This window comes from Cervus canadensis, chromosome 33 (assembly GCF_019320065.1).
Source record: "Cervus canadensis isolate Bull #8, Minnesota chromosome 33, ASM1932006v1, whole genome shotgun sequence".
Classification (NCBI taxonomy): domain Eukaryota; kingdom Metazoa; phylum Chordata; class Mammalia; order Artiodactyla; family Cervidae; genus Cervus; species Cervus canadensis.
This window is the reverse complement of record NC_057418.1, coordinates 23997505-24012692: the sequence shown is the minus strand read 5'-3', so window position 1 is coordinate 24012692 and position 15188 is coordinate 23997505. Positions and strand designations below refer to the sequence as shown.

Here is a 15188-nt window from a genome sequence, read left to right as displayed (position 1 = left end):
AAAATCAAATGTACTTGATTCACACTGAAACTAAAAATCAGCCAGTCAAAGATGCAAATGAGTGTGATGCAGAAATTAAAAACAGCAACTTTGCAGTCATACTTCTTTTCCTTTTTGACCTTCAGGTAATGATGTTGCATTTGTTGCCATTTCACCATGTATATGATAATAATAAATTGAGATCTAACAATCTCTTAAAACTAATTTCCATCCATGGATAGATTATGTAAAGTGCTTCTTGCGTGCATGTACGCTAAGTTGCTTTAGTCGCGTCCAACTCTTTGAGACCCTGTGAAGTGCACCCTGCCAGGCTCCTCTGTCCATGGAATTCTCCAGGCAGCAATACTGGAGTGGGCTGCCATGCTCTCCTCCAGGGGATCTTTCCAACTCGGGATTGAACCTGCATCTCATTATGTTTCTTGCCTTGCATGTGGGTTCTTTACCACTAGCACCACCTGGGAAGCCCAAGTGCTTCTTAAAGATTAACAAATTCAGTGGAAACAATAAAGAGAAAAATCCTTCTCTATAGTTAGATAGCAAAAAGCAGGTATGTAACATGTGTTATGAAAAAAACATAACTTGTTGGAGTTGGGTAGGTAGGTAGGTTTTTATCATTCTCCTTGCTGCTGCTTTTTGCAGAGGGGAAAAAAATTAATGTCATGATGTGATGTTTAGTTAGGGTAACTATAAGTACTTTACAGATAGGAACTTGATTATCATTCTTGCATGATGTACTTTATCATAATGCTCTTAATATCTTGAGTCTGAGTAGAGAGACATTACAAGTCAAAAATATGCCCTAGATATTAAGATAAAGGGAAATTCAACTTAAAATCACCAACATGTGAAAATTTGGACAGTATTTTATTACTAAAGTATACTTCTAGAATAAACTAGTCCAATGAATTGACTGTTTTTTTTTTTATTAAAATTCATCATGCAAAATGAAGTCAACTTGGGGTTATCGTCCAAGATGGAGATGTAGGAGACCCCTGAACTCATAACCTCCCTTGGACATATCTCCACTACATGCAGAGTGATTTCCCCTAAAAGAAATCCAGAAACGAGTTGAGTGATTCCTTCACTCTGGGCAAATGAAAAAATACTCACATTGAAATGGGTAGGAAAGACTGAGACACACTCTTACCATAAACACACTCAAACCTTGTACAGAACTGTACAATCAGGAGGGAACTCACAACTCCTAGCTTCTCCCTGAGGAGGGAAGGGTTGGTCTTAATATCTAGCACCCCAGGGATATGCCCCCAAAACACAATGCTCTGAAAGCCGACAGGGCTTATATCTACCATACTCACAATACTGAAGCAAGCAAATTGTTCTTAATGGGCTCACAAGGACTCACAATCTTCTCAGGGTGCAGTACAAAAGAAGCAAACAGATAGATTCATCTCTGAGTTTTTCCTGAAAAAGGCCCATCTGCATACTTTAAGAGCTGCTGAGAGTCAGGTTTCTAATTTAGCACTATCTAGAGAATGACTGATTCTCTAGATGAATTCATTCTCTAGAGAATGAATGACTGAGTCCCCCAGAAACTGGGAAAGTGTTACATACCATCTCTGCATTCTCCTTGTAACCTGTTCCAAATCACTAATATCTCTCTGGAAGGAGCTTGTACATATACTTGGTACCCTAGCTTTTGCAGCTGCCACCGAAGGAAAACATAACTTGATCATCTGGCTCTAGTGTCCAGCAGAGCTTGCACTTATCAGCCCCACAGTTCTTTAACAAACAAACAAACAAAGGATTCTTAAGAGGTTATCCTTCCAAGGCTCAGCACAGAGGATGCAAACAAAACCCCATCACTCAGTCTTCCCCTAAAAGAGATCTATTTGTATACATTAAAAGCTGGTACCTGAAGGTCCAGCTCCAATCAGTTTGTATCTACATGCTCACTTGAATCTTTCCCTTTCAGATACTGACAGGTCTAGGCATAGTCTCAACTACTGGAAGCCTCTAAGAACAAAGAAGTCACCTTGGAAAATCACAAAGGTCTGAGAGACAACCAAGAGCTCAGGCTGGGCTGATCATTAAGGTTCATCTCCAACATGAGATCACTCTGTCAAGACTGGGAGAGGTAATTGTTTTATCTAAGGCACATAAACCAATGAAGGGAGTCAAGGAAAATGAAAAAATAGAGGAATATGTTTCATACAAAAGAACAAGATAAAATCTCAAAAATAGACTTTAACAAAATGGAGATAAGTGAGAGATATCTCAAAATGAAGATAAGTTATTAAGATAGCTCTTAATAAAGAGTTGAAAGTTATGATCACAAATATGCATACCAAGATCAGAAGAACAAGGCAAGAACAAAGTGAGAAATTCAACAAAGGCACAGGAAATATAAGTACAAAACAGAAATCACAGTACAAAAGAATACACTAAATAACTACAGTGGAAAAATTCAATAGAAGGGTTCAATGTCAGCTAGGTCAAGCATAAGAAAGGATTAGCAAATTAAAAAGCAGGGTAGTGGAAGTTATCCAATCAGAGGAGTCAAAAAAAAAAAAAATGAAAAAGAGTGAAGATAGTTTAAGGAATTTATATAAGGACAACATCAAGTAAACCAACATTCACATTACAGTGGTCTCAGGGAAAAAAGGAAAGTGAAAGGAGTAGAAAGCTAAAGAAATAATCACTGAAAACTTCCCTAACCTGGAGAAAGAAACAGATATCCAGATCTGGGCTTCTCAAAGAGTTTCAAATAAGATGAACCCAAGGAGACTCACAGCATGACACACTAAAGTTAAAGCATCAAAAGTTAAAAACAAGGAGATAATCTTAAAAGAACCAAGAGAAAAAACAACTTGTTACATGCAAGATAGATAAGACCATCAGCAATATTTCAACAGAAACTTTACAGGGCATCATATACTCAGAGTGCTGAAGAAAAGGAAGATTGAGGGCAGGAGGAGAAGGGGACGACAGAGGGTGAGATGGTTGGATGGCATCACTGACTCAATGGACATGGGTTTGGGTGGACTCCGGGAGTTGGTGATGGACAGGGAGGCCTGGCGTGCTGCGGTTCATGGGGTTCATGGGGTCGCAAAGAGTCGGACACGACTGAGCGACTGAACTGAACTGAACTGAACTGAAGAAAAAAAAAAAGAACACCAACCAAGAATACTCTACCCAGCCAAGTTTTCCTTCAATATTGAAGGAGAGATCAAGAGTTTCCCAGATAAGCAAAAACCAAAGGACCTCATCATCCCAGACTAGCCTTTAAAGAAATGTTAAAGGTATGCCTTCAAGTTTAAATGAAAGGATGTTAATTAGTAACAGGAAAACATATCAAAGTATAAATCTAAGAAACAGATAAACAAGGATCTACTGCATAGCACAGGAAACTATATTCAACATAATAACCTATAATGGAAAAGAATCTGACAAATAGGATAGATGGATACACATACACAACTGAATCACATTACACTGGAAACATTGTAAATCAACAATCCTTCAATTAATTATCCTTCAACTTAAAAAAAAAAGAAAATATAAATCTCAATAATAAGGTAAATATAGAGTTAAATTCAGAACACTCCAATGTTGTAATGATGGTAGGTATTTACTAACTTTTAAATCTAGTATGAAAAATGGTAAAAAAGAAAAACTATAGCTATAGTAATTTGCTAACAAATACACAAGGTAAAAAAATATATAAATTACAACATCAACCATAAAACATGAAGAAGAGTAAAAATATAGAGCTTTAGAAGTTGTTAACAACTTAAAATAGGCTTCTAAGTTTTTATATAAGTTTCATGGTAACTACAAAGCAAAAATCTGTACTAAATACACAAAAGATCATAAGAAAGAAACCTAAACACACCTTTAAAGAAAGACATCGAGACACAAAGGAAAACAGCACAAGAAGAAAAAAGAAACAGATAAATACAAAACCGTCAGAAAAAATCAACAAAATGATAATAAGTAAACATCTGTCAATAATTAATTTACATACAAGTGGACTATATTTCCCAGTGCAAAGACAGACAAAAGGCTGAATGGATCATAAAACAAGATCCAACTATATGCTATTTACAAGATACTCTCTTCAGGTTTAAGGACACACAGCTTGAAAGTGAAATGATGGGAAAAAGATACGCCATACAAGTGGAAACCAAAAGAAAGTGGGATAGCTATACTTCTATCAAACAAAATATTAATAGAATTCAAGCAAAAGACTTTAATGAGAGGCAAAAACATCATTTTAAAATGACAAAGGGGTTAATCCAATATGATGACATATAATAATATTTGCAAACATCTATGCAACCAACATAGGACCACCTAGACACATAAAACAAATATTAACAGACCTTAAGAAAGTGGACAGCAATACAATAACAGTAGGGGGCTTTAATACTCCACTTTGAACAATGGATAGATCACCCATACAGAAAATCAACAAGGAAAACATTGGACTTAAACTGTATAAACTGCATATTAGGCCAGATGAACTTCTTGTAGCAGCAGAAAACATTTTTCTCAAGCACACATGGAACATTCTCCAGGATAAATCATATGTTAGACCACAAAACAAGACAATAAATTTAAGAAGACTGAAATCACATAAAGTATCTTTCCCAACCACAATGGTATGAAACTAGAAATTAACTACAAAAAGAAAACTGTAAAATTCACAAATATTTGGAAATTAAACAACATGCTTCTGAACCACAGATGAGTCAAAGAAAAATCAAAAAGGAAATAAAAAATACTTGGAAACAAAAATTGAAATAAAACACCAAAACTTACAAAATGCAGCAGAGCAGTCTAACAAGTTTACAGCTGCATTAGAAAAAAAAAGAAAAGTGCTCATTACATTGAAGAAAAAAACGGAACTCAAATTAACAACAAATTTAATACCACAAGGAAATAGAAAAGAAAAACAAACTAAGTCAAAAGTTAGTAGAAGGAAGGAAATAACAAAGATTAGCTTGGAAATATGAAATCAAGATTAAAAAGACAACAGAATAGATCACTGAAACTAAGAGATGGTTTTCTTTTAAATATATACAAAACAGACAAACTTTTAGCTAGACTTACCAAGAGAAAAAAAATAAAATCAGAAAAGAAAGAGGTAATATTATAATTGATATAACACAAATACAAAGAATCGTAAGAAACTACTATGAATCATTATATGCCAACAAGCTGAACAAACAGGAAAAAACTGATAAATTCCTGGAAATATACAAGCTACCAAGACTGAATCATGAAAACAGAAAATTCTAATAGACCATTACTAGTAAGGAGATAGAGTCAGTAATCAAAAACATACCAACAAAGACAAGCTCAGATTGCTTCACTGGTGAATTCTACCAAACACTTAACGAAGAATTTCAAATTGTTCCAAAAATGGAAGAAGAGAAAATATGCCCCAAATCATTTTATAAAGCCATAATTACCCTGATACCAAAACTAGACAAGGACATTACAAGGGGAAAAAAAATTACAGGCCAATATCCCTGATACACATAGATGCAAAAGCTCTCAACAAAACAGTAGCAAACCAAATTCAACAACATATTAAAAGAATCATACACCATGATTAAGTGGGACTTATTTCAGAGATAAAAAGTTGGTTCAACATCTTCAAATCAATCAATATAGAACATTAACAAAATGAAGAATAAAAAGTATATGACCATATCAACAATAGAGAAAAAGCATTTGCAAAATTTAACATCCATTCCTAATAAAAACTCTCAATAAACTGGGTATAGAGGAAACATACCTCAACATAATAAAGGTCATATATAAAAAGTCCATAGCTAGCACCATGCCAAACAGTGAGAGACAGAAAGTTTTTCCTCTAAAATCAGGAACAAAACAAAGGTACCCAGTCTCATGACTCCTGATTAACATAGTACTGGGAGTCCTAATATAGTAATTAGGCAAGAAAAGGAAATTAATGACATGCAAATTTTAAAAGGAAGAAATAAAATTGTCTCTATTTGCAAAACAACAAAAGCAAAAATAAACAAGTGAGACTTCATCAAATTAAGAAGTTGTTGCATAGCAAAGGAAACCACCAGCAAAACAAAGAGGCAGCCTGCCAAATGGGAGAAAATATCTGCACATCATGTTATTGGACAAAAGGTTAATATCCAAAGTATATGAAGAGCACATATATCTCAATAGCAAAAGAAAGGAAAAAACCCAGTCTGATTGAAAAATGGGCAGAGGAAATGAATAGACGTTTTTTCCAAAGAAAATATACAATTGCCAATGGGTACATGAAAAGGTCCTCAAGCAATCATCAGGGAAATGAAAATCAAAATTACAATGAGATATCACCCCATACCTGTTACACTGGTTATCATCAAACAGACAGCAAATAATAAGTGTTGGTAAGGATTTGGAGATAAGAGAATCCTTGCAAATTGTTGGTGAGATTGTAACCTGGTGCAACCACTGTGGAAAACAGTAAAGAGATCCCCACTCCTGCCAAAATAAAACAGAATTACAATATGATCCAGCGATCTCATTTCTAAATATACATCCAAAGGGTTTGAAAACAGAATATCAAAAGAAATATTCATACTCTCGTGTATCCAAGATATGGAAACAAACTAAGTGACCATCAACAGATGAATGGAAAAAGATCTGATAAATCTGTATCTACAATGATATACATAATGGAATGTTATTCAGCCATGAGAAAGAATGAAATCCTGCAATTTGCGACAGTACGAATAGACCTTGAGGGTATTATGATTAAAAATAAGCCAGTCAGAAAAAGATAACTATTGCATGCTATCACTTATACATGGAATCTAAAAACAAAAGTCAAATTCCTGAGAGTACACAAGTGGTTGCCAGGGTTTGGAGGATGGGACAAATAGAAAAAGATAGATAAGAGTATAACTTTTCAGCTATATGATGAAAAAAGTCTGAGGATCTAGTATAAAACACTATATTGGATAATTGATTTGCTAAGAAAGTAGAACTTAAGGGTCTCATTAGAGAAAGAAAAGGTAAATAGGTAAGGTGATGGATATTTAGTTAAATAGATGTAGGGAATTCTTTTACAATGTCTATCAAATGACTGTAACATATACTTTAAATATTACATTTGTCAAGTATACTCAATTAATGCTGAAAATCTTAAAAATGAAGTCATTCACAATCTCTGTTATACTGATAGCCGTCTGAGGATATCCAAATGTTCCATGCAGGTATCATATAGTTAATTCCAGGTAGCTCTACAACTGGCTTTCCTACTACTATTCATACTAAGGCAAAAAGTGTATCTATATAAGGTAAATCTATATTAGATTAATATTATTGTTAATCTCAAACTATGACCATATAAATGTAGTATTGTCTATATTAGATTTTAGATTTCAGGTGTGAGTTGGTTTTTTTTTTTTAATGACAGATGGTATTTGGATGTAAAAAAACTTTTCAAAGTGCGACTTTGTCAAATTCTCTGAGAAACTTGATAATCATCTCCAAAGATGATTCCAGAAGACTATTTTTCCCTCATTTTTCATCTTATCACCATAGCATATATATAATTTCATTTTCGCCTTTATAATTCTTTTTTTTTTAAACCATCAAATAACAAGACAGTTTGGCCCAAGGACTTTGGAAACGTTCAGGTCTCCTAAACAAATCAAGTTATAAAGTGGTTTTGCTGTACTTCTCATTACCATAAATTTGTTTACTTGTGGGGTTTAACAGTGGAATGGCTAAGCATGGACATGATATTTTCCTTCCCTTGATTTCCATCTCCATTTTATTCCTAAATACAGAAGATTCTAAGACAGTAAAAGAATCTGCCTGCAATGCAGGAGACCCAGGTTCAGTCCCTGGGTTGGGAAGATCCCCTAGAGAAAGGAATAGAAACCCACTCCAGTATTCTTTTTTTTTTTTTTTTTTAATAGCTGAGGAAATGGTTTTTGTTTTTGTTGTTATTTTTTTTCATTTATTTTTATTAATTGGAGGCTAATTACAATATTGTAGTGGTTTTTGTCATACATTGACTTGAATTAGCCATGGATTTACATGTATTCCCCATCCCGATCCCCCCTCCCACCTCCCTTTCCACCCAATTCCTCTGGGTCTTCCCAGTGCACCAGGCCCGAGCACTTGTCTCATGCATCCAGCCTGGGCTGGTGATCTGTTTCACCCTAGATAATATACATGTTTTGATGCTGTTCTCTTGAAACATCCCACCCTCGCCTTCTCCCACAGAGTCCAAAAGTCTGTTCTGTACATCTGTGTCTCTTTTTCTGTTTGCATATAGGGTTATCATTACCATCTTTCTAAATTCCATATATATGTGTTAGTATACTGTAACGGTCTTTATCTTTCTGGCTTACTTCACTCTGTATAATGGGCTCCAGTTTCATCCATCTCATTAGAACTGATTCAAATGAATTCTTTTTAATGGCTGAGTAATATTCCATGGTGTATATGTACCACAGCTTCCTTATCCATTCGTCTGCTGATGGGCATCTAGGTTGCTTCCATGTCCTGGCTATTATAAACAGTGCTGCGATGAACATTGGGGTGCACGTGTCTCTTTCAGATCTGGTTTCCTCAGTGTGTATGCCCAGAAGTGGGATTGCTGGGTCATATGGCAGTTCTATTTCCAGTTTTTTAAGAAATCTCCACACTGTTCTCCATAGTGGCTGTACTAGTTTGCATTCCCACCAACAGTGTAAGAGGGTTCCCTTTTCTCCACACCCTCTCCAGCATTTATTGCTTGTAGACTTTTGGATAGCAGCCATCCTGACTGGCGTGTAATGGTACCTCATTGTGGTTTTGATTTGCATTTCTCTAATAATGAGTGATGTTGAGCATCTTTTCATGTGTTTGTTAGCCATCTGTATGTCTTCTTTGGAGAAATGTCTGTTTAGTTCTTTGGCCCATTTTTTGATTGGGTCATTTATTTTTCTGGAGTTGAGCTGCAGGAGTTGCTTGTATATTTTTGAGATTAATCCTTTGTCTGTTGCTTCATTTGCTATTATTTTCTCCCAATCTGAGGGCTGTCTTTTCACCTTACTTATAGTTTCCTTTGTTGTGCAAAAGCTTTTAAGTTTCATTAGGTCCCATTTGTTTAGTTTTGCTTTTATTTCTAATATTCTGGGAGGTGGGTCATAGAGGATCTTGCTGTGATTTATGTCGGAGAGTGTTTTGCCTATGTTCTCCTCTAGGAGTTTTATAGTTTCTGGTCTTACATTTAGATCTTTAATCCATTTTGAGTTTATTTTTGTGTATGGTGTTAGAAAGTGTTCTAGTTTCATTCTTTTACAAGTGGTTGACCAGTTTTCCCAGCACCACTTGTTAAAGAGGTTGTCTTTTTTCCATTGTATATCCTTGCCTCCTTTGTCGAAGATAAGGTGTCCATAGGTTCGTGGATTCATCTCTGGGCTTTCTATTCTGTTCCATTGATCTATATTTCTGTCTTTGTGCCAGTACCATACTGTCTTGATGACTGTGGCTTTGTAGTAGAGTCTGAAGTCAGGCAGGTTGATTCCTCCAGTTCCATTCTTCTTTCTCAAGATTACTTTGGCTATTCAAGGTTTTTTCTATTTCCATACAAATTGTGAAATTATTTGTTCTAGTTCTGTGAAAAATACCGTTGGTAGCTTGATAGGGATTGCATTGAATCTATAGATTGCTTTGGGTAATATAGCCATTTTGACAATATTGATTCTTCCAATACATGAACATGGTATATTTCTCCATCTGTTTGTGCCCTCTTTGATTTCTTTCATCAGTGTTTTATAGTTTTCTATGTATAGGTCTTTTGTTTCTTTAGGAGGATATACTCCTAAGTATTTTATTCTTTTTGTTGCAATGGTGAATGGTACTGTTTCCTTAATTTCTCTTTCTGTTTTCTCATTGTTCCACTCCAGTATTCTTGTCTGGAGAATTCCATGGACAGAGGAGCATGGTGGGTTACAGACCATGGGGTCCCAAAGAGTCGGACAGGATTGAGTGACTAACACTTTCACTTTCACAGATGATTATTGCCATGAATTCTTCATTCATTAGTAATGTGCACGAGTGCTGTTGCTTCGTCATGTCTGACTCTTTGCAACCCTATGGATGGTATCCTGCCAGGCTCCTCTGTCCATGGGATTCTCCAGGCAAGAATACTGGAGTAAGTTACCATGCCCTTCTCCCACTGGTTTTGTATTTGAACTTAATTCCCATTGTTTCAAGTGTCCTTCAAATTTTTAAATTTATAAAAATGTCAAGATGGAAATCTACTGCTAAGTATGAAAGATATATATTTGACTTCAGCAGTGTTCTGGAACTAATATTACCAAAACTCATTAGGGAAAATACATGCTTATACAACAATAAAACTTAAGGGCAACTAAGAGTTGGTTCTCAGGGATATGACCATTAGTTGTTTATTTGTTTGTGTTTTCTTCCTGAAGTACCTTTCTAAAAAATGAAAGCAATAATGAATATAATGAGAAAACCTATAACCACATTACATTTAAACTCCAATATTTACTTATCATGGATTTGCCTCACATAGGAATATTAAGGTAGAGAAGTGCTCATTAAAACTCTTAATTCCATGGGGAACACATGTAAATCCATGGCTGATTCATGTCAATGTATGGCAAAAACCACTACAATATTGTAAAGTAATTAGCCTCCAACTAATAAAAATAAATGAAAAAAAAAAAAAACCTCTTAATTCCAAACATGGCTGGGAGTCTATTTGCCAGTTGGACTGACTCAAAATCTAAATATGCCTGTGAATCCCCGTGTTTCCATGTAATCCAACCTCTGCCACCTAAATAGATGCCCTCTATCCAGTTTGGATCACAACATTGCTGGCTCCTTATTCAAAGGACGACATGCTTACATGTTAATAAATGCAAATCTAAGGCCAGATGTATATTCACTTGGCCTATAATCTCTGAAATGTAAGTTACAAAACTCCTTTTTTATTTAGTTTAATTAAAAAAAACCCATGCTTCATAGATAATAAGTTCATCTACTAAAAGAAAACTCACAAGATAGTCACTATCTAAATTCACTACTTGTTTGGTCTATAAGCCCAGAAAAGAAGATTTAACTTCCTCTTGCCTTGATTCATCTATGTTAGCTTCTGAATGGATATGATGGGGTAAGGAGGAGGTCATTTTCTAGTCTTGTCTCCATAATAATTAGAGGTCTTCTCCCTGAACAATAAGAGCAACAGTCATGTTTTATAAGAACACCAGTTCTGAGAGTATCAGCTGAAGGATCAAGTATAACTTCAGTCACTGTTATCTTTCCACAAGCTCCTCTCAGGGATGAGAACCTAATTGATTTTTCTATTGCATTGCCTTGTTCCTAAAATGTTAATAGACAGTTAAATGAATATTTGGCATTCAGTAAAAACAAAACAAAAAAAACATTATTTCTTTAGTTCATAAATACCTTAAAATAAAATCTTGTAAGGTAAAATTGATGATTCACAATTTAGGTGTTTTGAACAAAAGTCTTCAACATTAAAAATTTATAGGACATAGATCATTTAGCGCTAAAAATTTCTGCCACAGTGAACATATAATATTAAATGCATTTATTATCTAGTGTTCACCCCAGATTTTGGGGGTGAATATTGATGGGTTAAAAAAACAATGTCAGATTAAAAACTTTAAACATCTAGATTTTTATTTCAAAACACTATTTCCTGACTTCCAGGAGAATTAAGAGTGTATAGATACTGAAAATTAATCAATTCTGATATAACCCTGAAACCAACTAGATAACAAGCTATTGTGTCCCACTATCTCTTCCCTGGTGGCTCAGAGGTTAAAGCGTCTGCCTGCAATGTGGGAGACCTGGGTTCGATCTCTGGGTCAGGAAGATCCCTTGGAGAAGGAAATGGCAACCTACTCCAGTATTCTTGCATGGAGAATCCCATGGACGGAGGAGCCTGGTGGGCTACAGCCCTCCGGGTCGCAAAGAGGTGGAAACGACTGAGCAACTTCACTTTCACTTTTCATCTCTCCCATGGTACATACAGCAACCTGTTCATGAATAGTTAATGGCAACCAATCTATATGCAATTGAACATACAGTGTTGGTTGACTGTTTACAGACGACTCACTACCAAGATAAACATTGCCGTATGTTATAGTAAAGCTGTCTCGAGAGGACACAAAAATGATTTTGGCTTACCATTAGAGAAACCATTTGTAAAACTCAAATGACCACATAAAGCTTATCAAGGAGTCTAGATTGGTTTTTGTTTTATACCTTATGGATGAAGAAGATAGAAATGTCAACAGAGCTCATTAAGGGTGCTCTTGCCAGCTGCTGAAAAATAGAAGCTGGCTACTCTTGGAATTTGGTTCAAAGCTGGACAGATTTGCTTTGTTAAAGCATTGTCTAAAGTTCTCGTTTTCTTTTAAAATTGAATAAAATCTCTGTATACAGGGGAAAAAAATAGTTAATGGCTCTTCAAAATAAAAGTCAAGCTTAGTGTTCTTACCTGGCACCCTCTTTGCCCAATTGATCATGTGTACCAGCTCCCTGTCTGCAAGGCTGGTCAGCAAGCCCATCATTGAAGCCTCACTGAAAGGTCTGTTAGGATCATACTCAGAATAGATTATGGGGGGCTCAGCCTCCAGCAAGGCACTGATCATCTGGTCAGCCGTCAGGGACAACACCGGGCTGTTCTTCTTAGTGTGTTTAATCATGATGGGGCTTGGCCAAAAGTTGGCAGCTCTCATGTCTCCGGAGGGCACCGCTTCGTTCCTGCCCTCCCCATCATCTCTCTGGCGCTTGTGCTTCAACATTCTCCCTCCTCTTCGGTCTTTCCGTATCCCTGAGAACACACACAAACAACAGCTTATTCTTTTGCTCAAATAAACTTTCACATGAAAACCATTTTCAACACGAACAGCCTTTATTTTATTTAAGGAAATAGTTTGGGACACAGTTGTGCGGTTAAGTGTTTAACAACCAGCTGTCCACAAGAGGGGGGAAAAAAAGGCTTTGATTTGTAGCATTCACCAATTTCCATGGTGTAACTACTCCCACCATGGCAAATTTCAAGCTTCTTGTCTAAGATCAAGCAGTGTACAAAACTCCTACAAATTTAACAATAGGCTTTTATGAGCCAGTACAAGCTGCTCTTTCAAACCATTGCAGGATGTGTGTGTGTGTGTGTAACAGATGCTATAAAAAAGACAACATAATAATTAGCTACTCTTGAAATATGACATATCAAAGATCGCTCCTGCTATGAATATTCTTTCAATAGCAAATTTAAAAAGCATCTTTATAAAGTGCTTAATAAATGTCCTTATCACCCAAGTAGACCTCTTAACGGAAGACACTAAAGAGGAATGATTTATCCGAAATGTATCTGACAGTCTCTAGCCTCCACAGATGTCTAGTCAGTCTTTTATTGCTACTAAGCTGTACCTCATCACCTGAGTAATCGACCCAAGACCCTCAACTTGTTGACTAGGTTCTAAGTTGTCACAAGTGTCTTTCTATTTTCCTAATATTAAAGTTTTAAAATAGTTGTAAATAGTCTTCCCCCAAAGATTTACCAGCTGTAGTTCCCTCTAACTAATTAAAGGAGGAGAGAGACTCCGATTTTTTTCACAGAGATGCTTTGAGGCTTGGTTCAGCATCTTAACCTAGAAAACGCCAGGCTGTAGTACTAAAATGTATCAGCAGAAACAAATATTTTAAAAGACAAAAATGAACACAAGGGTTCATATTTTCAAAAACTCGAATCTCTCCAAAACAGACCAGAAAGCCACATTTCTTAGATTTGTATAAAAGAAATAATAATTTTGGTAAAAATCTAATATAATTAATTTTAATATTAAAGACATGAGAAGTAAAATTCTTTGTAACAGATCACCTGTCCTCTGATTCCAAAACAGATGAATAACTAATGTTAGAACTTTGCTCTATTTTGTTCTGTCAAGGAGTTTGGACAAATGTTCACTGGTGAGTTTTTATGCATAGCTTTTATTCTTATAGATCTAGATTAGATATGTTACATGATATTAAAAATATAATGGTGCCACAGACCCTTCCTTATTTGTTCAGTATCAAAGTAAGCATTTCTCAGAACTCTTGGAATAAGTAACAGTCATAAAGATTTTTATCACTAACATACACTGAGCACTTCCCATGTGCTTAAGCACTTTAAATACACTTTACATGTACGCATTTTACAACTAATGTAGTCCTCACAATAACCTTGTAAGGTAAATGCCAGAAAACTGCTCCTTTAGAAAGATTCATGAACTGGTCCAAGGCCATTCTCTATTAAGTATGACCCAAGATCCAAGCTTCTAAATGAAGCTTGTGTTTTTTTCCCCAGTTACCAGAGTTTCAAAATTGTATCCCACATAGTTGACAAATTTAAGGACATCTACAAGTAAAATGGGCTTCCTTGGTGGCTCAGCGGTAAAGAATCCCCCTGCCAATTTCAATCTCTGGATCAGGAAGATCTCCTGGTGAAGGAAATGGCAACCCACTCTAGTATTCTCGCTTGGGAAATCCCATGGACAGAGGAGCCTGGTGGGCTACAGTCCATGGGGTCGCAAAAGAGTCAGACATGACTTAGTGATTAAACAAAACAAAAAAGAAATAAAATAGGTCAAATGAGAGTAATCTTTGGCCAGTTGCTGTCCTAAGGCAATTCTTTTCATCACTAGATGTGCTAATGTGAGTATAATATCTGAATTAAGGAAGCGAAACTCACACCCTACTCTCAGCTCATCAGAGCACACCCGGACTATCACACACAGTGCTGGATGGGGCAGAGACCAGCAAAGCAAAGCTTTTCAGAGTAACGAGGATGGTGAGGAGAGGTGAAACCAGGTCACACAGAGAACCACTGAGGCACTAACAGGGGTTAGCCAGAGAGAAAAAAAGACTTAGAGGAAACATGAGTGTCACCTTCACATGGGCTGTACCTGATAAAATGGCATTGTGGTCTGAATGTCTGTGTCTCCCCCAGATCCATATGTTGACATCTAATCCCCAGTGTGATGGTATTCACACTTTGAATACCATCCCAAAGATATGAGCCTTTGGGAGGTCATTAGGTCACAAGGGTAGAACTTTTACAAATGGGATTAGTGCCCTTATATATAGAGGCCAGGGTGCCAACTTGCTCTCTCCACTCTGTAAGGTTGTGAGAAGACAGCTGTCTACAA

The 15188-nt window shown here is 36.1% G+C and overlaps 1 protein-coding gene across 4 annotated transcripts in view; it reads right to left on the bottom strand.

Annotated features, from left to right (window-relative positions):
* Window positions 1-15188, bottom strand: part of ESR1 (estrogen receptor 1) — a 272302-nt gene that overhangs the window by 133724 nt on the left and 123390 nt on the right. For all 4 annotated transcript variants that reach the window (XM_043457166.1, XM_043457168.1, XM_043457167.1 and 1 more), the window contains one exon: window positions 12491-12826. In XM_043457166.1, the coding sequence (XP_043313101.1) occupies window positions 12491-12826 (336 nt within the window). The remainder of the gene's footprint in view (window positions 1-12490; window positions 12827-15188) is intronic.